We start from the raw sequence: 23,705 nt of genomic DNA, 5'->3' as shown, positions 1-23,705 counted from the left end.
CCTTCTCAGATGCCTTCGCCCAATGGAAGCTAATTATGCCCTGCGCGAAGTCCACGAAGGAATTTATGGAAACCATCTGGGAGGACGAGCCTTGGCCCATAAAATTCTGCGCCAAGGATATTATTGGCCGACACTCCAGAAGGATGCTATGGATTTCGTCCAAAGATGCGACCGGTGCCAAAGGAACGCCAATGTTCAGCGCCGGCCCTCGGCTCCTTTGACTTCTATCAGCTCCCCTTGGCCTTTTGCCCAGTGGGGAATTGACATCCTCGGGCCATTTTCTCTGGCCACCGGGCAAAGGAAGTTCCTGGTCGTCTCCATCGACTACTTCACTAAGTGGGTGGAAGCTGAGCCCCTCGCCCGGATCACCGAGCAGAAGATGCGGGATTTCGTTTGGAAATCCATCATTTGCAGATTTGGGCTCCCCCGCATCCTTATCTCTGACAACGGTCGCCAGTTCGACAACATCCATTTCAGAGAGTTCTGCTCCGAGCTTGGCATTGACCACCGCTTCACCTCGGTCGCGCATCCTCAGACAAACGGAGAAACCGAGGTAACAAATCGTACTATTTTGCAGGGTCTCAAAACCAGGCTCGACAAATCCAAAGGACAATGGGTCGAAGACCTATACAATGTCCTGTGGGCTTACCGGACTACGTTCCGCGTCCCCACCGGCGAGACTCCCTTCAACCTGACATATGGGACGGAGGCCGTCATTCCACTAGAGATTGGGCTCCCCTCTCCAAGAGTCGAGCACCACGATGCTAGCTCCAACTCTTCGCAGCTCAGAGGCAACCTCGACCTGATCGAGGAAACAAGGGAGGTCGCCCGAGTGCGTATGGCGAGGTACCAACAAAAGACAGCTCAGTACTACAACGCCAGGGTCAAAGTCAAATCTTTCAGACCAGGGGACCTTGTCCTAAGAAGAGCTGAAACCTCCCGACCAACTGAGCGAGGGAAGCTGGCCCCGAATTGGGAGGGACCATACCGAGTCACGCGCATTCGCCGACTTGGAGCTTATCAATTGGAGTCTCTAAATGGGACTCCCATTCCGCGGAGCTGGAGCTCTGAAAATCTCCGCATGTACCACCAGTAGAACCCTAAGGGGTCCCTCATTATTCAATCATTAAATTCCATTCTATGAATTTCACTCTATGAATTTCATTTCACGATAAACTGATGGTTTGCGGACTTATTCCGAGCTCACCAATTTTCTTGATTATCCCATGGCATCAGGTTTATTCTTCTTCCCTAACCACGGTTGGGATGCCCTGATACCTCGGGATGATGGAGTACCTGCGTGGACTCCCTGAAGATGTCCATGAGTTTATGGTGCGCTCTCCATCAGCGAGCTCGGCTCGTTCTCCTACCCTGGCTACGGTCAGGATGCCCCGAGACGTCGGGACGCCCCGGTTACCGGGAAGCTCGAGGCGTCGAGACATGAGTAGCGGTCCTCTCTGACCGGACGAGCTCGGCTCGTGCTCCATCGACTATTGAGTAGCGGTCCTCTCTGACCGGACGAGCTCGGCTCGTGCTCCATCGATTATTGAGTAGCGGTCCTCTCTGACCGGACGAGCTCGGCTCGTGCTCCATCGATTATTGAGTAGCGGTCCTCTCTGACCGGACGAGCTCGGCTCGTGCTCCATTTATTGAGTAGCGGTCCTCTCTGACCGGACGAGCTCGGCTCGTGCTCCATCGATTATTGAGTAGCGGTCCTCTCTGACCGGACGAGCTCGGCTCGTGCTCCATCGACTATTGAGTAGCGGTCCTCTCTGACCGGACGAGCTCGGCTCGTGCTCCATCGATTATTGAGTAGCGGTCCTCTCTGACCGGACGAGCTCGGCTCGTGCTCCATCGATTATTGAGTAGCGGTCCTCTCTGACCGGACGAGCTCGGCTCGTGCTCCATCGATTATTGAGTAGCGGTCCTCTCTGACCGGACGAGCTCGGCTCGTGCTCCATTTATTGAGTAGCGGTCCTCTCTGACCGGACGAGCTCGGCTCGTGCTCCATCGATTGTTGAATAGCGGTCCTCTGACCGGACGAGCTCGGCTCGTGCTCCTACCCCGACCTCGGCCGGGATGCCTCAAGACGTCGAGACGCCCCGGTTCATCGGGATGCCCCGATACGTTGGGATGTTGTCTTTATTGGCCAAACGAGCACGGCTCATTCTTTACCAGCTTCAACCAACGAGCTCGGCTCGTTCCTTCATCGATGGATTTCTCTGTCGACGCCCTCCAAAAACGGAGTCCGAGCAGAGAAGCGTCTTCAGTCGCCTCGGCGCCAGGACGCACACGGTACAAGGTACCTATTTATTTAATGTCTTCACATTACCTATTATTGGATTTCTCTGCCGACGTCCTCGAAGAACGGAGTCCGAGCAGAGAAGCGTCTTCAGTCGCCTCGGCGCAAGGACGCATACGGTACAAGGTACCCATTTATTTAATGTTCTTACATTACCCATTATTGGATTTCTCTGCCGACGTCCTCGAAGAACGGAGTCCGAGCAGAGAAGCGTCTTCAGTCGCCTCGGCGCAAGGACGCATACGGTACAAGGTACCCATTTATTTAATGTTTTTACATTACCCATTATTGGATTTCTCTGCCGATGTCCTCGAAGAACGGAGTCCGAGCAGAGAAGCGTCTTCAGTCGCCTCGGCGCAAGGACGCATACGGTACAAGGTACCCATTTATTTAATGTTTTTACATTACCCATTATTGGATTTCTCTGCCGACGTCCTCGAAGAACGGAGTCCGAGCAGAGAAGCGTCTTCAGTCGCCTCGGCGCAAGGACGCATACGGTACAAGGTACCCATTTATTTAATGTTTTTACATTACCCATTATTGGATTTCTCTGCCGACGTCCTCGAAGAACGGAGTCCGAGCAGAGAAGCGTCTTCAGTCGCCTCGGCGCATGGACGCATACGGTACAAGGTACCCATTTATTTAATGTTCTTACATTACCCATTATTGGATTTCTCTGCCGACGTCCTCGAAGAACGGAGTCCGAGCAGAGAAGCGTCTTCAGTCGCCTCGGCGCAAGGACGCATACGGTACAAGGTACCCATTTATTTAATGTTTTTACATTACCCATTATTGGATTTCTCTGCCGACGTCCTCGAAGAACGGAGTCCGAGCAGAGAAGCGTCTTCAGTCGCCTCGGCGCAAGGACGCATACGGTACAAGGTACCCATTTATTTAATGTTCTTACATTACCCATTATTGGATTTCTCTGCCAACGTCCTCGAAGAACGGAGTCCGAGCAGAGAAGCGTCTTCAGTCGCCTCGGCGCAAGGACGCATACGGTACAAGGTACCCATTTATTTAATGTTTTTACATTACCCATTATTGGATTTCTCTGCCGACGTCCTCGAAGAACGGAGTCCGAGCAGAGAAGCGTCTTCAGTCGCCTCGGCGCAAGGACGCATACGGTACAAGGTACCCATTTATTTAATGTTTTTACATTACCCATTATTGGATTTCTCTGCCGACGTCCTCGAAGAACGGAGTCCGAGCAGAGAAGCGTCTTCAGTCGCCTCGGCGCAAGGACGCATACGGTACAAGGTACCCATTTATTTAATGTTTTTACATTACCCATTATTGGATTTCTTTGCCGACGTCCTCGAAGAATGGAGTCCGAGCAGAGAAGCGTCTTCAGTCGCCTCGGCGCAAGGACGCATACGGTACAAGGTACCCATTTATTTAATGTTTTTACATTACCCATTATTGGATGCTCATGACACCGACACATTGTTGCAAGTCCGGTGAATCCCCGTCACGGGCTGACGGGTATGCAGTCCATTTGTAAGAAAAGAATCCGGTTCGCCCCGGCAACCCGAGGCTCGGATTCGAAATTCGCCGCATTAAGAAGTCCCAAGTCCTAACGACCGCCCTAGGGCTTAGTCGAATTCTGGACTAGGCTCGGAAAAACGTTCCGAGCCCAAACCCTTGGTATAAGCACAAGCATTGCTACACCATTAGTCGAAGAACCGAGCAATAGAGCTCGGCAAGCCAAGCTCTAACTCAAAACCCTGTGGCGGGAAAAGCTCAGGCCCTAGAGCCCATATCCTCGGAACCTAAAACAGATCCGAGCAGAGAAACTTAAACTACAATAGACGAGTTTCCACACAAATGAATATTCATTTCAAAAAGCCCGGAGGCCTAGTACAAGAGCTCGGACCCGGCCTTAACAAAGTATAGAGGCCGCTCCGGCTTACAAAAAAGAAAAAGAAGATAGGAAAAAGGGGAAAACTACACCAAGGGCTCAGGCCCGGCGACTTCAGGAACAGTTGGCTCTTCTGCGGCCGAGGCCCCCACGGTGGCTTTGGGAGCTGCCTCGGTGACCTCGAGAGCGATCTCGCCTTCTTCAGCTTGACCCTCCTGGTCGGTCCCGCCAGAGGTTGGAACCTCTACCTCCGCCTCCGCTTCTGGGTTTTCGACCCCAGCGCCTGGTTGAAGCAGGCTAAGGTCGAAATCTGGGAGAAGTCGCCGCAACTGATTGCGGAAGTCCTTGAAGCCCTGGATGAGACCATTGACGCCTTCCTCTTCCATCAAGTCGCGAAACTCTTCCGATTCGCGGAAGAGCTTGACGGCGTCCTGGGCCTGCTCCCGGGCCTCCTTCTCTCGAGCCTCGTGGTAGGCGGCCTTCCGCTCCAAAATCTTTATTTCTCTTTCGCGATCCGCGAGCAGAGATTGCACGTCAAGTAGACGGATCTCGAGATCTCGGACCTTTATTCGAGCCTCCCCCACCTCCTGCTCGCGTATAGCGAGCGACGATTCGGCCTCCGTCCGGCGGGCCTCCACGGCGCGCACTTCAGACATAGTCAAAGAGTGCGCGCCCTTCTCCTCTTCAAGTTCGGCGACCAGAGTCCGAACCTCGTCTTCGGCCGCCCCTAGCTTCGCTTGAAGCACTTTCTGCTCGGCCTCAGACGCGAGGAACTTTGTTTCGGCCTCCTCGCGCCCCCTTTGATGCCTTCGGGCCCGGTCCTGATAGTCCTGGATGATGTGAATCATCGTCTCGGTCTCGTGGAGGCGCTGCAAGAGGGACATGTAAGAAACAGTTTTAAGCCGAAACACAAATTTGCACAGAGATAAAAGCTGACTTACTCGGATGGAAGAGCAAATAGCGGAGTCCATGAACTCGCCGTAGTTCATGGACCGAATTTTGGCCTGGTCGGCCGGGAGCAGCGCGACCCGAAGAACTTCGCGCGCCACTTGTGCATTATCGAGGGCCGAGTCGCCCTCGAAAACAGCCCATCCAGGAGCGTAAGGCACCCGCTCCTGAGGACCCGAAGAACCCGCCAGACCGGCCTCAGCTGGCCTGGGTGCGGCCGACCCCGTTGCTTCTTGGCTATTCCCCGGCTCAGAGCTGGGGAATTGGGGTCGAGTAGACGGCTGACCGGACCGCTGCGTGGTAGAGGTGGGGCGTGCGAGCGCCAGATCTGTTGAGGTCCTCCCTCCCTGGTCGGAATTTGGAGCTTCCCGTCGACCAGGGACTTGCGAAATCGGCACCGGACACGGAAGTGCCATCGTGGCTCCGCCAGAGCCCACGCCCTCTCCCCGACCAGCCTCAGGGCGCACGGGGCGAGAAGCGCGCGCCTCAACTGTTGTGGTCGTCGAGGTCTTCGCCGAGGTCTTTGCTTTCTTCCTCGGCTCGGTCGGTTCTCCTGAGAGTTCGGCCGCCCTCTTCTGGAAGCGGGCGTAAAGGACTTCGCTCTTGGTCACCATTTTTGCGATGTCTGCAAAGATAAGCAAAATTAAAACATTAGAACAATAAGGAAATAAGAAGTTGCTGTAACTATCCTTACCCTGAGGACGTGCCGAGCTCAAGCCCACGTTCACCAGGGCGTCCTCGCTAATGAGGCCGTTCAGCAAAATCCCGTCCCCAAGGCTGCGGATGGTATCGAAGATCTCCTGCTCACGCGGAGAAAGCTGGGGGAGCCTGTTGATGGATTTAAGTTGGGCCGGCCTCCACCTGGGGTCAAACCCCCAGGACCGTTCAGAACCCAGGAAGAAGAATTTCTCCTTCCAACCATGAATGGATGAGGGGGCACCATGAAAAAGTGGCCGACCCACCCGGAGGGCGATGTAGAGCCACTCCCCGTCTCCCGGGTTCGACTTGAAAATAAAAAGTCGCCGGAAGACGTTGACAGAGGTAGGAATCCCCTGTAGTAAACACAGTGACAGGAAACCCATCACTGTCCTCCAAGCGTTTGGAGTGAGTTGCGCCGGAACCAACTGGCATACCGCCAGCAACTCATTCACAAAGCTGTGAAGAGGAAATCGGAGGCCGGCCCAGAGTGACTCCGAGTGCACTCCGATCCAGCCTACCGGAGGATCGGTTACCCGATCCCTTCGCCTGGCGGGTTCCAAACGGAACCCGTGAAGAGGGAAAAACCACTCTTCGGTCATCTCGACCTCCAGGACACTCATGGTGGACACTACTTCACTAGGCAAAGAACCCATTGCAAGAGAGAGAAGTCAAAAAGAAGGGGGACCTGGGGAAGATGCCGGAGAAAAGGGACTTCGGTCTGAGGAAGACTGGAAGAATAGAAAGCTGGAAGCAGAAAGCAATAGAAAGAGGACAGGGGGCCGGGGGAGAGTTTATATAGACCTCCCCAACGGCCCGGATCAGCGAAGAAAACGCTGCGTCCCGGTTAGATGATAACACGTGTCGGTCTAAAAGACAGAACGACGCATTTAATTAGGGCTAGCGCTTCGAACATCGAAGCGCCCTATCGGATCGTGCGGAAAGGCGTCCGCAATCGAAGATCGTGCAGCCCCATCATGAGCCCACGACGCGAGGACGCTTCGCAAAAAGTGCCCCAATAATGAGGCTTTTCGGGAAGGAAGAGACGCCGCCTATTAAAGACACCTCGAAGCTTCCGATAATTCAAAACGCGCAGTAAATCGAAATTTTCGGAGTTCGTAATAACCCAACTAAAGCTACTTCCCGCGCTCCAGCTGGTAGCCAACTGGAACTCGGAAGTCGGGGGGTAGTGTTGGGGGAAAAACCCCAAGTCATACATCCACGGAGGCGCTCAGCCAAAGAGCGCCGACCGGAAAGCTGCTCGGTCAGAGAGTGCCGACCAGAGAGCTGCTCGGCCGAAGAGCGCCAGCCGGAAAGTTGCTCGGCCAAAGAGTGTCGAACGGAGAGCTGCTCGGCCAAAGATCGCCGACCAGAAAGCTGCTCGGCCAAAGGATGCCGACCAGGAAGGCGCTCGACTAGAAGGCGCCGACCAGAGTGCGCGCCAAGAGGTGCCCAACCAAAATAAGCTGCTCGGTTAGAAAGTGCCGACCAAAGACAGCACCGAGGCGCTCTGCTAGAAGGTGCTCGCCTAAAGGGCGCCGACCAGGAGTACTCAAAGCAGCCCCGCCACAGGGCGCCCCATTGGGCGATCAGCTCGGCTCGGCACCCTTGCCGAGCCGATGCCTTAACCAAATGTTCAACCTCCGCCTAAAGTCCAAGGGACTTGACAACTCCTACGGCTTGCGACCTGCCACTATCTCCAAGCCATCAAGGCATAAGATCTCCTCAGGCGTTCGGCACGACCTGCCATTAATGCATGAGACTCCCTCAAGTCTCCGATGCACTCAGGCATTTAATGAACACGGCCCAAGACGATCTCCGGATCACTGAACCATCAGAACGTATGGCTCTCCCTGACCGCCGGTTCATTCGGTAATAAATGCACTTACCATCCACGGACCCCAGGCCCACCACAGCCGGCGGTTCAACCACTCCAACAGGTCCGATCGACCGTGACAACTCCCTGATTCCGGTCTGATCCGGTCCCGTTCTCCATTACGCCATTAATGGGCCAAATCGTGCCCAATTATTACAAAATAGGACAAACCTCCTGTCACCTCCCAGGTAACAAAAATTCTCCTATAAAAGGAAACCTGGAGGGAAAAGGGAGAGAGGACCAAAAAGCAGAAAAAAACCCGGAGCTGGAGAGAACCCTCCTAGACCGGGGGAAAAAGGAAGAAAACAGCACAGACACAATTGAACACGGGATTCTCTTTGTCTTCTCCACATACTCTCTCCCCTGCTCTTCTCCACATACTTGCCCCCTCTGACTTAGGCATCGGAGGGCCGGCGCCGGGGAGCCCGGCCACCGGTTTTCTTTGCAGGACTTGCACACCCCCCCGCAGCGGAGGACGCAGCCAGCCGGCGCACCGCCGTCCGCCCCCTGCAGCAGCGGAGCTCCTCCTTCCCCGGCTTCACGGCGGCCCCCGGGTCCAATTTCCAGCAACAGAAGCTAATCTAGGACCTGGCCAATCCATGAAAGAGTTACTTCGGCCAGTCCTTGAGGCTTGAAGATAGTAAAAATTATTGTCCCAGCCCAGCTAATCAGAGTTGATTTCGAGAAAAATACATTAAGGATTGTGGAGCTTGTCTATAGAAAAATTAGACACTGCCGAGGCTTTTTAATATATATGCCGTCACAAAAAAGCATCGGTAGTTTCGTTCCTGACACTTTCTAAAGCGTCACAAAAACATCCATATCAGTAATGATTTTTTGTTGTTTTTATATTTGATCCCTAGATTGTTTTTATGGCTTGGAAATGGTCGAACTAATGGTGTTCCTCTCTATCAGCTTATAAGATGGTTGAACCATTGGATATAATGCATAGTTTGTTTTGTATATCTTCTAGCTAGTTTCGGCTAATTTTGTTGTATAATGCCAGCCATAATATCCGAAAGGTTTTTAACTGTTTTTCGGCCATAGTATTGAACGATATACCTTCAATTGCTTGCATCAGGAATGCTTGGATTTTTGTAGTGCTGGCAATTTAGTGTATTGTGGCATTTTGTTTCATATCCTTGTAGAATGGCCTTGTGAGGACTCAGTAGTTTATTCAAATTCAAATAAGCATTTTAATAAGCTCTAAATCTAGGTGCTAGACTGCTATCCAATCATGGCATACTTAAACTATTAAAGTTCGTTCAGGGTAAATCCATCGACATCCCATATCTTAGAGATGATGGATGGAGCACAATGGATGCAGACTTGGTCATATGAAGAAATTGCATAGCGTCTTGTTTGAATGAAACCAATGAAATTTTTTAAGCTATGATTGATTGCTTTTAACCTTACCGAATCTAAATAATGATAATGGTAATTTTTACTTCAGAGTTTACAAGTAGATGAACCGAGAGTAGCAATCTGAAGTAAATTTTTGCTTGTAAAAGTTTCCGACACAGAGCTTTTGGTAGTAAAATTTTAACTGAAAAATATATTACTGTTTGATAACTATATTTTTAAGATGTCGTAAAATTTTTATATATTGAAAATAAATAAGTCTTATATATAATAGATATTTTTAAAATATTGTTTTTATTAATCAATGTCGCAGGCATTTTTTTTTGGTTTAAGCATTGTGGGCTAACCCCGGCCATGCTTGATGTGTATTGTAGGCCAGAGAGTGATTCGACTATGTTTTTGGCTGGATCCAAGGAGGCGCAGGCGGTATAGGCGGATGCCGCCCCTTGCTTCAAAATATCTAAGCCATGGTCTGTGGCGATGTAGCCTTTCAGGCCAAGCACGTGTATATAGAGGGCAACAGGGACGTGGCCAACCATTCTTAAGATACCTTTTGGGTTGAGGAGATGGAGCTGTCTAGTACTCTCCGGAACTTATTGTCTTTTATTTTTTTGGATGTATTCATGCTAGAATTATATGGATCATCAGTTTCATCAAAAAAAAAAAAAATTATTACTAATCACAGTTCGCACGTGAGACAGAAACGTGCCTTCTATCGACATATCGACACCCATCCACCGCCTCCACACGGCGACAAGTTAACTAGCTTACGAGTTACGACCAGTAAAAATCGTATATATAGACCGTAAATAACAACCCACGAACCCGGTGACCAGGCTCCAACAAGCGGTAAGTTCTCGTAAATGTATCCTGTCCCGCGGCATCAGGAGAAGAAGTTTAGTCGAGGCCGCCTCCACCTGGAATCGGTTCGCCGGCGACGACAGTCGTCTTTCTAACGGGCGACCATCGCGTGGCTGGGAGTCCCAAAGAATAAAAATAAAATAAAACCCTCACCCTAATCCCAGGATTTTGATCGCTGCAACCTCCTCTTCCCGCAAACCCTAGCTCTTCTCTCCTCTCTCCTCCTCTCCCCACGCGGCCTCGCATGTTATCGGGCCATGGAGATTGAAGTCGTCTCGGATCCCAAGTCGCAGCAGAACGGGAACCCTAACCCTAGCCTCAGCGATCCCGCCGCAGACCTCGTCGTCGACGTCTACTCCGCCTCCGCCTACGGGGACTTGGAGAAGCTCCGGAGGTTCGTCGAGAGGTACGGGCAGTCCGTCGCCAGGCCCGATGGAAACGGCTACCACGCGCTCCAATGGGCCGCCCTTAATAATTATGCTCATATTGCCCAGTATATAATCGAGGTAGTTTATAGCTAGCTAATCTCCCTTTCTGCTTCTCTTAATTGTCTCGGATTGTTTCGTCTGATTAGGGTTTTGTTTTTGGATTTTGAAGCATGGGGGCGATGTAAATGCTGCTGACCACACGCAGCAGACAGCGCTTCATTGGGCGGCTGTGCGTGGGTCGATTGCGGTGGTTGATGTGCTGCTGCAGAATGGAGCTAGGGTTGAGGCTGTCGACCTAAATGGGTACCGGGTAATGTTATGTTCGACAATTGCTAATGGTGATTGGATTTGTTGGTTGGATAAGTCATAGATGATTCGCATTGTTAGAAAGAGTAACATAACATGACCGTAGTTTTGGTGCAAGAATTTTTTTTCAGCCTTAAATCTGAATTTTTTAAAAAAATTCAGAAATAATCTTGTTATTAACGATTTGTCTGGTACTGCATGCTCCTTGCAGAAATATAAACATTTTGTACTCTGTCATACTTATATAGCGAACTATTCATAAATTTTCTCGAGCTACTGGAAAGTGCAGAGTGGGACCCTGTTTTTTCAGATGGAAGAACAAAATTAATTAAGTGTTTTCTATTTTTGGGAAAGTTCTTTATTTGGAATGGATGCTTCTCGGTTTGATCCCTTCTGTTTAGGAAGTTAAAGTAAGATCTGCAACCTCGATACCGGATACTGGATTGGTATGTTACTGATTTGGTACGGTATGGTACACACTCATACCGAAATAGTTTGAAACTATTTTTCTCACCTTTTATCTTGGTATATCTTCTGTGCAGCTCGGTATGTACCTCAGTTCATCTCGGTACACCTCGGTATGGGACATTACTGGGCTGAACATGAGTTTTGTATCGGCTCTAATCCCATTCAGTATGGTATGCCAATACCAGATGGTTCAAGACGGTACGATAGTCCATGACTGAAAGTGTTGATCAAACTCAAGTAATGACAAGACATCCTAATTTATTTAATTAAAGTGCTACCATATGAGACATCGTATGGATGTAGCGGAGGACTTGCTGATGAGACATCGTATGGACTTGCTGATGACCTTTATTATCTACGAAGTTTATGTAAAATAGTTGCTGTTGGATCCCTGTCTGTATTTATGTTTCAAAATCAGGATCATTTTTTAAATTGGAAAGACAATTGGCTTAAGGGTCATTAGTTTAACCATTAAGTGATCTGGAAACCAACTGGGAGATCATCACAATGTAATAAATGAACGCTTATTAATTGATTAAAATAAAAAGATGAAATACAATTTTAGGTATATATGTGAAATGAAGTCTAATGAAAGAGTTAATTCAATTTAGCATTTCGTGTCACATCAAAGAGGAGAAAAAAGAGAATAAGCAAGATTCTACAGTTAGCCCTCTAAAGCTGAGAGCTATGGTGGAAACAATCATTTCTTGGCATTCACCTTCTTGCTTGGTTTTAATTAATTACTTTTCGAAGTCCAAATGAATCCATCAATATAAGCACACTGTTGCAGGCGTAATGACGTCACTAATCTATATCATCGAAGCCACCTCCCTCCGTTGGATTTTTTGGGTGGAGAGGGAGGCATGAGGCCAGTGAGCTTGAGGTCGATGGAGCTTGATTTTGAAGTTGAGATGCCTCAAGGAGAGGAGAACCCAAAATGATGGGATTTGGAGGTGGGGGGAAGATTGAGAGAGGAGAACTGGAAGTGACACATTCTATATCTTAAAAACATCTGTTTCTTCCAAAACTGCAGTTGTTTGCTTGAGTCGACTTTAACCATTGGTCTGAGTGGTTTTCACAAATAATAGTGTTTTCTTTGCTCTGTATATATTTGATGTCATTCCAGACTGTAGGCCTCTGATGTGGTTTTTGAGACATTTTGTTCTTGATATCCTGTCTTCGTGGTACTTTCAAGACCTGAAATCTTATTCATTCACTTTACAACTACAACTTGAAGTATGGCAATATATATGTGACGGATTACACCCTGTTGCTGATTAATTTGTTTTCAAATTTAAAAGCAAGAGTTTCTGATAATTTAAAATACCAAACTCTTCAATATTGTCTTGTATTGTTATTTAATGAGGCTTATAATTTGGTTCCAGAAAAGATAAAAATAAAATGAAAGGATTTAATTTAAAAAGAAGCAAGGCTAGTGTTTGAAAGTTCTATGGTTTCTGCTTGTCAAGGATTGATGCATGTACCATCTTTTGCTGTTATGCCATTATGCTATTGGATTATATTAACCATATTTCTTATTGTGGATGTCTTTGCATCAGGCAGTTCATGTTGCAGCACAGTATGGACAAACATCATTCTTGAATTACATCATTGCAAAGTATGGTGCAGATTTTAATGCCCTGGATAATGATGGAAGAAGCCCGCTGCATTGGTATGTCAGATTCATCTAGATGAATGTCTCTGCTGTTATCAAAGTTGCTGCTTGTTAGAGTAACAGACTATCTGTTTCATGATCTCTTATATATACCAACTTTAATATTTGAACTTGGTATGGAGAACCTACAGCATGGTCCTATCATGTCTTCAGATCCTCTCTTGCTTTGGAATAGTGAAAAGTCACTAATATTAGTCAATCCTAGGCAGTTTGTATCTATAGCACCAGCAGCCATGAATACTGATTGAGGGACTAATTGGTCATGTTGGGAAATGTTTCAGTTGCCATTTATATTCCGTTTGACTCATGACTAGTGGTGAGTCTGGGCTAGATTCATTTCATATGCACTCTGTCCCAACTCCCCCCTCTGTACCATTACCCTTTAGAGAAGGGTTTCCTTTTGAGAGCCAGTAGGTTGTCATCACCATATGCTAAATTTTCCTCTAGAGTAAAGGTTATAAGTACACTTTTAGGAATACTCTTTTGGTCCGAGTTGTTAGGTGGTCAATATATGTTAAGGGTAATTCAAATTTATGGGAACAAAGAGAGCTAGCAAACTGCAAATAAAGTTGATTTTAATGTTTTTTTTTTCTTTTTCTGCATCTCATACATAAGGTTTCTCGCACACTGTCTAGTTGGGTTGTGCTCATATTTGCTTAAGGTAGTCCTTTAAGGCATTTGATTGCTGAATGAGAGAGCCTTTCATTTTGGTTGGAATTTTTTAATATCATGACTGAAGCAATTTTATCATATTTTGGGACTTCTTGTTCCCTTTTTTTGTAAGCAGCTGTCTTGTTCATTTCTTCAGCTTTACTAGTGCTTTTGCTCTAGTGATCTAATTTAGTTAACTTTTGATTTATCTACAATAAGGCTCTTGGGTGCATCATCTTGGTCAATGGTGAGCATTAGCGTTCTTTACTATTTTGATTTCTGTTATAATGAATTTGTTTGACAATTGTTTCAAACTTCATATCCATTGCAGTTCCAATCTACGACTTCATCTCATAAAGTTGACAAGATGATCTTAGCATTGGAAGTTTGTGTTGCAATTTAGTAAATTTGAATAGAAGAATTTCTTACAATATTACATGTTATATATCTTTCCCTTCTTAGTAATGTTATATTGCTGATATGATTGTTCTAGAACTGTTGTGTATATGCAATCACATGCCATATTAAAAGGGGAGGGAGAAAAATGTATATTGCCATTAAACTACAGGATTGTTCTGTTGCTTGACCAAGTCATTTTAAACATCTTGTGCCATTGCGTAGGGCTGCGTATAAGGGCTATGCAGATGCTGTTAGGTTGCTTTTGTTCAGAGATGCATACCAAGGGAGGCAAGATAAAGAAGGTACCCTTTCTAGGCATTTCCTTGCAACTGCTTTCCTTGTTGTCTTTTTCTGTTCCTACTGGTATTGTTGCTATTAGCAGTAGCGGTTGTATTTCTGCTAGTAGTAGCAGGAGTCCTTTTTCTGTAAACTAATGAGTGGATGATTGTATAAAAAAGAAACTAAAACTTTGAGAAAAGCATGCATTGATGATCTAACTATATCATCCTCCTTTAGGAAAAGTTGTATAACCAAGGGAAGTGGGAACAAAATTAAAGTATCTTTGTTTAACACATTATGGTAAAATAAGAAGAATTTGATCATAAGCATGATCTATGAAAAAGTTCAACAAAGGACGAACATTCACAATCTTGGAAAAAGAATTGTTGCAAGGTTTATGTCTCATTTGACAATTAAAAGCCATGGTCATGAAAGGAGTTCAAAGAGTATCAAATATATCGATTTACAACATGATGCTCATTTAAGAATTTATTTACTTTCAAGCATATATTAAACATTATTATCCAAAATTAGCAAAATGTTTAGAGAAAATTAATAAGGACATTAAATTTGAACTTTGTTAAATACAACTAACATTGATGGATTTGTAAAAAACTTTCAATTTTACATTAAGCAACATAATATTTGTTTTCAACAAAAGGAAAAGAAATAAGAGTAAGAACTAAGAAGTGATAAAAACAAAAGAAAGAGATGAAGAAATTAAGGAAGAAAAGGAGAAGCAGTTGAAAGAGAAAGGAGAAGGAAGATTAAAAAAAAAGTTCTGTAGGATGAGGGAGAAGGGGTAGACTTAGAAGGATGGAATCAGTAAGAGAAAGCAAGCGAGAAAACCCTTTTTGAAGAGCCCTGCTGGGTATTATGCGGTAAACGGAGTGGCTAGTGCTCATTTTGGGCCTGATCCAACATGACTTGGGGAGATTGGGCCCAGTTCAACCAAACCAGGGGTTACTGAGCCTCATGGTACTGAACCTGGCCATCACAGTATGTACTTTTTTAAATCATTGTAATCTAATTTTGTTTGGTCAACTTGGTGGGCTCACATTCATTTGGACCTCGCACTTTGTAAGTCTATAAGGACCAGAGCAATAAGAACTGCTAATCTTCTGTATTGGCTGTTTGAGATTGGCTAACCTGGTCATAGGAGGTCATTGTAATAAGCTAGTACGTAGAAAAAGGCACACATTACCGGTCATTCATCTTTCTAACATAGTATTAGATATAGATTACTAACTATTATCAGTATATCTCATGTGCAATTGCATTATATAATATATTCTGGAACTGAAAGTTAGTTTCGCTGAATATATTGGAGACAGAAGGTATATGTCAATTTAAATACTGATGTAGTTTAAGTTCTGTGGTTTTAGGCTGCACAGCCTTGCACTGGGCTGCAATCAGAGGCAATGTGGAGGCATGCACTGTGCTTGTCCATGCAGGCACCAAAGCGGAATTGATGGTGAAGGATAAAAATGGATTTACTCCTGCTCAGCTTGCATCTGACAAAGGTCATCGGCATGTTGCCTACCTTCTTGTACGTAGTTGACTAGAAGTTGTTATTATTCATTTTATACATACATAATGCTTGCTATTTTGAATTTGAATTGATTTGCAGGATCAATATAGACTGCTCTAGGCTTACATTCTGTTAGAGTATAGTGAGTATTTCATTATGTAAATGCAAACTTTAAATGAAAATCTATATTGTGATAATGGAAATCATTTGATTATGTTAACTGGTAAGGTATCTTTTGTTGTACCTCCTGTGATGATCTGTAATTGTGATCTTGAGTGTCAAATGTGTTGCTTTCAGCAAGATTCTAGATTAATGAAAGTGGTCATGAGGGTGCTGAAACCCTTTCGAACTTTTACTAATACATAGTTTACTCTGCTGTGTTTAGTCCAATGCAACAAAGGTGAATGGCGACTCCTGCGGTGATAAGTTTTGTGCTGCAAGAATCAGGAACATTGGATATGCTCCTATTCTGCTGTTTCTGATAATTATCCTTATTGTTCTTTTCATAAATTCCATCCTTAATGGTGGGTATTCTTGGTTTCTTAATTTAGTAGCTGATGAGTAGTGAAACTTTTTAATTGCAAAGTTGAATCTTTAATTCCGCTTTTGCTCTATCTAGCACCTAATTTTGTGAAGATTACTGCTGTTGTTGGCCTTTGGGGATGGACTGCCGTTTCACTTGCAGTTGGTTCACTATTTATGTTCTATAGATGTAGCAGGTAATTCTTTATGTTGATTATGGATGATTTTATTTGTTTTGTATATGAATATTGTTTTTGTCCTATCGGTTTTAATCCTACTATGCCTGAACAACATACACATAAGGTGGCATTTGGTAAGGGGTGATGACTGCAAGATCAACGGTGATTTGGGTGGAGGTGATGAGATCACTGCATTTGGTCACACCCCGGTGATCCTACGTGGCGGTGATTTAAAATCACCTCCACTCTTAAAATCACTGCCCAACCTAGTGAAGTTAAATATGTCCTTGTGGATAGGTGTCCAAGATCACTCTAGGGCAGTGTTGGGTTGAAATTTGGGCGGAAAATGCTCCTCGGTCTAGCAGAAAAAATTGGCCCAACTGGCAAACTCTACCCTGCCCCAACCCCTTTAGTCCCAATTAAAATAATATGGAATATATCAAGTTAGTTTTGGTATTTCATGGTCAGTGATCTTAGATACCCATGGCCCACCATTTTTGTATCCAATCTGAATTCGTTAATTGGCTTCATTGCAGCAAGGATCCAGGTTATATCCAACCAAATACAGGAGGGTCAGCGAGGAATGTAGGTGCAGTGGTTCGTCCTGTCTCTCTCTCTCAGTTGCCTGTAGTGTGTATTCTTCCGTTCATATTCTGAAAGAAACCATGTTAAATGTGAAAACAGCATGCAGCCTTGGGGGTCAAGATGAAGTAGAACCCATGACCCAAATACAAGTGTCTGGGATGGTGCTAGTTGTTTATGATTATTTTACAAGAAGGATTAAGTGTTGAAGTTTATCATCATGCCATATTATCATTTTTAGAAATAATTTCTGATTTTATTCTCTTGTTTGGTGTGAATTCCACTACCTTCTTTCATCTTCTCAATCAATGGGCTGTTGCAGCATAACCACATTAGAAATTACCACAAGCTTCATTATATAAGTTGTTAAAAGTTGCTAAACTAATTTAAATGATGTGCCTACTTCATATGCCTGTTGTTTTCTTGCTATCATTAAGGAAATCTTCTGTACGAATTAAAATTACTTAAGTAATTACTATTCAATAAAAGAGAAATATTTTTGTCAAGGATTACTATGAAAATATGAACATTAGTTTTCAAAAATTGAAAAGAGGAATTTGGTGAAAGAGGGAGACTTGGATTGGGGTCATGTTCGATGAATTTAAAACTGTTTTTAATCAAGGTTTTAGGGATAATGCTCCTCCAGTAAATTGGGCCTTTGGTCGCCATTAAACTAGTACTTAGCGTGTGCAATGTCACATGCAAGAGGGTGGAAACAGATACCCACCTGGGAGGAACAGAAAAATGTGGTTGTGGGAGTCTGAAAGGGGTGGAGTTGATTTCAGGGAACCTGGAATTTGCATTATAATAGTAGAGATGAAAATTGTACCTTATGTTAATTACTATTAGTTTTTTTTTCTCTTGTCGTGATTATTTATCTTTGGAATGACCATATATTGTGACAAATTTACAATGAATAAGAGGGAGATATGAAGGGGGAACATTAAATGGTGACTAGGCCAAGAGATAATAAAGCTAATGGCTTATAGACCAACTAATTGTAGAGGCTTTCCAGATAACAGAGCAAATGAAGGAGTCTCTAATTGTATAAGTTTTGATTGCAATACCGTGTTCCAAAATAAGGTGTTGCTTTTCATGCCACTGCTTTAAATTTCTTACACTTATTATAGGAGATGCACTTTCCTTGCCAATTCATGAAACCAAGGTCCAAAAACTCAGTTCAATTTTGGTTGGGTTAAATGAATGCCAATTTCAGAAGTTTTGATGTGCATACAAAAATTAGGAAAAACTAAAGTAGAACAAGTCAAGAAACTAATCTAGAATTATCTTTCAGTATATTTTGTTGTTTAGGACTTTTGCGTACAATTTTTTAAAAATAAAAGGCTCCAGCAAGTTTAACATTAATTTTATAATGCAATATATCACATGATGAAGACATAGCATTTGACAATATATAACATTGACACTTATTCCCTAGGATATCTAAACTTATGGAAAAAAATTCTTGAAATTATACTAAAATAACATCATGTTAAACCTATGCCCTGAACATAGTCTTATATCGAACCAAGCAGCTGAACTGTGCCAATAATTGACCTGTCTGGTTGGGTACGTCCTGAACTAGCCAGTTCAGATTGGCAATCCTTGCATGCACACATATATATCTATATATACACTTGTTTGCATATGTATGCACATACATACACATGCATATATGTCTATGTGTAAAGTCAATTTCCTTCATTTTCAGCCGAAACTTCAAAATAACCTATGTTTGGATTGTCTTTAAGGCAAAATTGAAAGGTTTCAATGTCAGCTTCAAAGTTCCAGCTGAAACTTAAAAAGATGCATAAAACTGCTTCCACACCATTTTATTTGATTAATCTTTCTCCTTCTCATTCTTCATTCAGCTCACCATCCACCAATTGCATCCAACTAAATACATGTAGACTTTTCATATGAATTAGATCTTGTTGCACTCAGCTGGCTATTTACCACTTGTATTTGACAGGACCCTTTGTTGGATATTGATCTCAACAATTCTACAATTTGGACAGGCAATTGGTCTCAACTCTGCCCTACATGTAAGGTACTTGCAATGTTTTATCTCAGAGAGAGAGAGAGAGAGAGAGAGAGAGAGAGAGAGAGAGAGAGCTGTATAGGCAAGTTATCAATCACGAAGAAGCTATGATGGCCATAGGTTCTTTTCTGTTTTCTGTCAGTAACAAGAAGACCCAGTGTCAGCCCCATATACTGGTGGTTTACTGGACACTGTTATTCCCCCCCCCCCCCCCCCCCCCCCCCTCTCCTCCTTTTTTCTGGGTCTTTTTTAGGTGAAATACCTATCTTGGAGAAAATTTGATTTGCAATCTTGCTTTTCTCATCAGATAATCCGACCTGTGCGCTCGAAACACTGTCCGACTTGCAAACACTGTGTGGAGCAGTTTGATCATCATTGTCCATGGATATCAAATTGTGTTGGGAAGGTCAGTAGTAGTTTATCATGAGCTGGGTATTATAGAATAGGTATCCATTATTAAATGTGTAATGTTGTAGTTACATTTTCCAAGAGCTGAGGTAATTTTCCATGTTGCTGATTCGACCTATATTTCCTTCTTTACTATGTGCATTTAGATGATTATTCGTATGGTTTAATAACGAACTTCAACTTTTCCATTTTGACTTGGCTACATTGTTTATTTGGTTGTTTTGCAGAAGAATAAGTGGGACTTTTTTGTTTTTATTTGTATGGGAACATTATCAACATTCCTTGGAGCTGTTATTGCATTTCATAGTGAGTGCTCTAAATCAAGATAGCTAAAGTATATTGGTTCTTTTCTTTGTCTTGAATTAGCACATTTTGATGGATTTAAACTTTATGCTACATAACAGGAATTTGGACAGCATCACCAACAATTCCATCTTCTGATACATGGATTCATCATATGCTGACAGACCATCCTGGGGCTGTTGCATTTCTTGTGTTGGATATTTTCTTATTATCTGGAGCTTTTGTTTTGACAGTGGCACAGGCATCACAGGTGATGTTTTTTGATATTTACTTACTTTTATGTTGTTAGTATAAATATGGCTATCTCTAGGATCTCCGGTACAATTTGTGATGTTGTTACAGAATGGTAAAATGCTGCTTGAGATCTCTGAATTAGGGCTCCAAAAGTTTAGTACTTCCATGCTTCTACACTAACGTTGAGTCTAAAGGTTTATGAAAAATAATATAATTTATCTAAACTGTTGTTGGATTTTAAGGCCGGAGTGCATAGGAAGAGTACCCCAATTGTTGGTGGTGTCAAGGAAGAAGGGCATGCTAAAATGTTCATTGAGACATTTTAAGGACATCTGTGAAGGAGTTAAAATAATTAGTAGCAGCTGTCACTTGATAGATAATTTCCAATGGCAAGCAAAGTAGACCAACAATCATCCTGAAACTATCTACTGCTCTGCCCTTGGTGGTTGTCATCAATGAGCTGAAAGTTAAAATCCATGAGAAGGTGCCATGGATGTGATCGACAGTTTTGATCCATGATATGTTTGAAAACTAAATCGAACTATGAAGGAAACGTTTGGACTTTGGAGGTTTGGGATTGTAAAAGCGGTAGAAAGAAGAGATAACTATGTTCCAATTTTGGTGGTAATTTGAGATGAGGTCGTAGTCAGAGATAGACAAATAATACTACCAATGCTGATCATTATCGTTCTATTTGTAGTGAGGTGGCTGAAGTGGAGTGGTGCTTTTGTTGTATGATACCATTGAATGTCTTCAAAACATGAAGAAAATGTTATAAGATGGTAGTGGGGCTGGCAAGTACAGAATAACTGCATGCACACAGACAAAAATTGTGGAGTTTTTTTTTTTTTTTAAGATTCAAGGACATGAAAATGTTGAAGTGGATGTGCATTAAATCTATTTTATATAGATATACACAATGAAGAACTAGAAAAGGCTCAGATTTGAGTCGAGCAAATCTATCTCTTGGGGCAATTTTGGTAAGGGTTCTTGATAACTTGTCTTTGTTAGCTAGGTGTAAGGCATTGCTACTGAGTTGCCTGCCTTGTTCTCATTCTTAGGTAAGCCAACTAATTGCCAGATTACCTTGCTTTGGAGGGGCAGAGGAGTCAAATGTTTGGTAGGAACACTGCCTTAGTTTTCCTCTAGTTTCTTACGTACACATTGTGTTACGTATTATAGATTGTAATTCTTACAATAGAAAATATTTGCCTGCTAAAATAATAAAATAAGTGTGAGTTCAAATTGGTGTGAAAAAAGGTGTAAATTTAAGTGAATATTAGAGGATACAGCTCACTTAGTAATAGATGACATTTGTATAGTTGAAACTCAAACAATTAGAAAGTATGCTTACATATTATGGTTATGGTCAATATCCACCTAATGAACATTGTTTGAAGCAATTCTAATAATAAACAAGCTTATTACCTTATACTTGCGATCTTTCTTTTTAGAAATACTCACTAGCTTATACATCTTAGTGATTGTTATCATCAACCAATGTTATGCTTCTCTTGTAGGTAATCAATTAAGTAGACCTAGATTCTTGATGGCAATAAAAATTGCAGGAACTAGGTTTTATGTTTAATTGTTAAGATTGTAAGAGATTGGAATTTTCTTCATGTCGTGGATTCGAGAATTGTCGAAACAGGATGGCATCATTGGTGCTGTACGATTTTGACATGAAACAAGCATCGTATGGGTGTTGGGACATGAAACTGTCTTGACCGGTATGTATCTGCCATACTGGTGCATACTAATAGTGCCATGTTGACCATAAAGGTCGATGTCGATGGCTTTTCATTCTTTTTGAGGCTTTCAGCTTGAGTACATACTATCGATGCCAGTGCCATACTAATACCCTACCAACACCGCACTGGTACTGGTATTTAAAACCTTGTTTCATGCACTATGCCAAACTTGATGGTAGGGTCGGAACTAGGGCGGGATGGTTCTTAGGCTTGAATTTTTCTTTCAAGGTTTGGCCCGAGACACTCCTGACCCGAACACAAGTTTGGCTTGAAGCCCAAATGGGCTTGACCTGAGTTAAGCCCGCTAGGGTGAGGTGAAGAGAGGGAAATCAAATGTGGAGCTCCAATGTGGGTTCCATTCTCCATGGATGGGCATTGAGTCGGGGGATAAGAAGATTGAGTAGAGGGAGGGAGGATCAGGTGGGGAGTGAGAGGGGGGAAGGGGATCGGTTGTGGCGGGGAGGGGGAGAGAGGGGGGAGAGATCGTAGGGAGGGTCAAGGAGGTGATCAGGTGAGGATGAGTTTGGGTGGGGGGTGGGCACAGGGAGAGCGACACAAAAAGAGAGGTGGGAAGGGAGATAGAGATTAAAGAGAGGGGTGTCGGTTAGATAAGAAAGTGGGGGGCATAGGTTTTTAGGGGACACCGAGCTAGGAGTCTGATCAGGCCATGACTAGACCCGAACATGCTCAAAACATAATCAAGCCTCGGGTTCCAGGCCCAAGCCCAACCGGATTTTCTTCAAGCCATGCCTAGAGCTTGGCTCAAAGTCGGCTTGGCCCAACAGGCCTCGGGCCGAGTTGGGCCCATGCCCAACCCTCCTCGATTTTTAACTGCAAAGGACCTAAACCTATGATAAGTTCGGTTCTTCTGGAACTATATCTCGTGAAATTTTCCGCCATGAGTATCTAAGCATGCATTAGGCTTAGAAACAGCTATTTTTGCATTATAGAGTAGAACTTACATATTATTCAATGCCTTTTTCTTTTGTAAGTATGCTGATTCAATGAGCTGCTATACATGACTAGCAATGCATTTTCAATGTTGAAAAGCATGAATCCTTACAATTGCCACACCCTTTCTCTCCAAGTGATGGACCTGACATGAATTAGTAAATCACCATAGCTGAACATAGAAAATATAAGATGATATGACTGCAGTAAGAACTTGTGGAGATCGACTATAACTTGCCACGTAGTGGATTGTGCTCCTTTCCTCGACTGGGGCATTATTGTATGCACTGTTAGCAAATCAGCATTTAACCTACCAATCAGGTGTTCGCATGTATGCAGATAGCACGAAATATCACAACTAATGAGTTGGCAAATGCTGCTCGGTATTCATATCTTCGAGGACCAGAAGGACGATTCCGCAATCCCTATAACCATGGTTTTCGTAAGAACTGCACAGATTTTTTGATTCATGGCTACATCAGTGATGATGAAATTGCCTGGCCATCACTTCAACAAGCTGCACGGTGAGACCAGGTCACAAGGTTCTTAATAATGCAGTGGAGCTCCCTGCCATGAAATCCCTGTTATTTTAAATGAGACGGAAGTTTGCTCTTGGAGGTGCTTGAGGCTGAAACAAATGGACTTTGTGGATATGCTGGGCTGCTTCTAGGCTTGATTTGAGTGCTTGCTGTTCTGGGACTGCAGAGTATCAGTAATAATTGATGTCCACGCTAGAGTTCATTACTCCATAGGAATTAGCAAAATGTCCACTATTATCAGATCATCTTATGTAGAGTCTTTACCTCGCTTTTGTTTACAAGATAATATCTGTATTATAATATTTAGTTGTAAAGGAAACAAGATTAGAAGTGCAATAATCTTGTGGGATATTTTGTGTGTGTGTGTGTGTGTGTGTTTTGGTCAGTTATCCTGGAAGAAAAAAGATAGAAATCAAACTGCAGATGTCATGCTTTCTGAGCTGAAGCGTGTGCAAGTTTGCTTTTCGTTTCCTTTTAACATCTGTTTAACACAGGCAGTGAGTGCTCTCTCTCTCTCTCTCTCTCTCTGAGGCGTGCACAGGACCAAAGGTA

General features: G+C 43.9%; 1 protein-coding gene across 3 annotated transcripts; it reads left to right on the top strand.

Moving 5' to 3' along the window:
* The first annotated feature begins 9,837 nt into the window (after positions 1-9,837).
* Positions 9,838-23,504, top strand: LOC103707619 (putative protein S-acyltransferase 23). 3 transcript variants are annotated; one of them, XM_008792168.5, is made up of 13 exons: positions 9,838-10,412; positions 10,504-10,644; positions 12,668-12,780; positions 14,056-14,135; positions 15,498-15,661; positions 16,029-16,167; positions 16,263-16,362; positions 16,881-16,941; positions 18,899-18,976; positions 19,275-19,373; positions 19,603-19,681; positions 19,780-19,928; positions 22,954-23,504. In XM_008792168.5, exons 1-13 carry the CDS (start codon positions 10,164-10,166, stop codon positions 23,140-23,142), a joined length of 1,641 nt encoding a protein of 546 aa, XP_008790390.3. In that variant the 5' UTR covers positions 9,838-10,163; the 3' UTR covers positions 23,143-23,504. The 3 variants fall into 3 exon arrangements, with proteins under 3 accessions (XP_008790390.3, XP_088557032.1, XP_088557031.1); XM_088700905.1 differs by lacking the exons at positions 9,838-10,412; positions 10,504-10,644 and adding exons at positions 10,659-11,086; positions 11,183-11,306 and having other exon boundaries at positions 12,672-12,780; XM_088700906.1 differs by lacking the exons at positions 16,029-16,167; positions 16,263-16,362; positions 16,881-16,941 and having other exon boundaries at positions 9,873-10,412.
* The last annotated feature ends 201 nt before the right edge of the window (positions 23,505-23,705 follow it).

The sequence above is a fragment of the Phoenix dactylifera genome, chromosome 7 (genome assembly GCF_051530095.1).
Source record: "Phoenix dactylifera cultivar Ajwa chromosome 7, Ajwa_hap1_PhDact_Kaust_v1.1, whole genome shotgun sequence".
Classification (NCBI taxonomy): Eukaryota; Viridiplantae; Streptophyta; class Magnoliopsida; order Arecales; family Arecaceae; genus Phoenix; species Phoenix dactylifera.
This window is presented reverse-complemented; position numbering and strand designations above follow the sequence as displayed.

Coding starts and splice junctions, on each gene's coding strand:
- LOC103707619 (XM_008792168.5), top strand. CDS start 10,164: ATGGAGATTGAAGTCGTCTCGGATCCCAAGTCGCAGCAGAACGGGAAC. Junction 16,363..16,880: donor ATGTTCTATAGATGTAGCAG/GTAATTCTTTAT, acceptor GCTTCATTGCAG/CAAGGATCCAGGTTATATCC. Junction 16,942..18,898: donor CGAGGAATGTAGGTGCAGTG/GTTCGTCCTGTC, acceptor TGTATTTGACAG/GACCCTTTGTTGGATATTGA.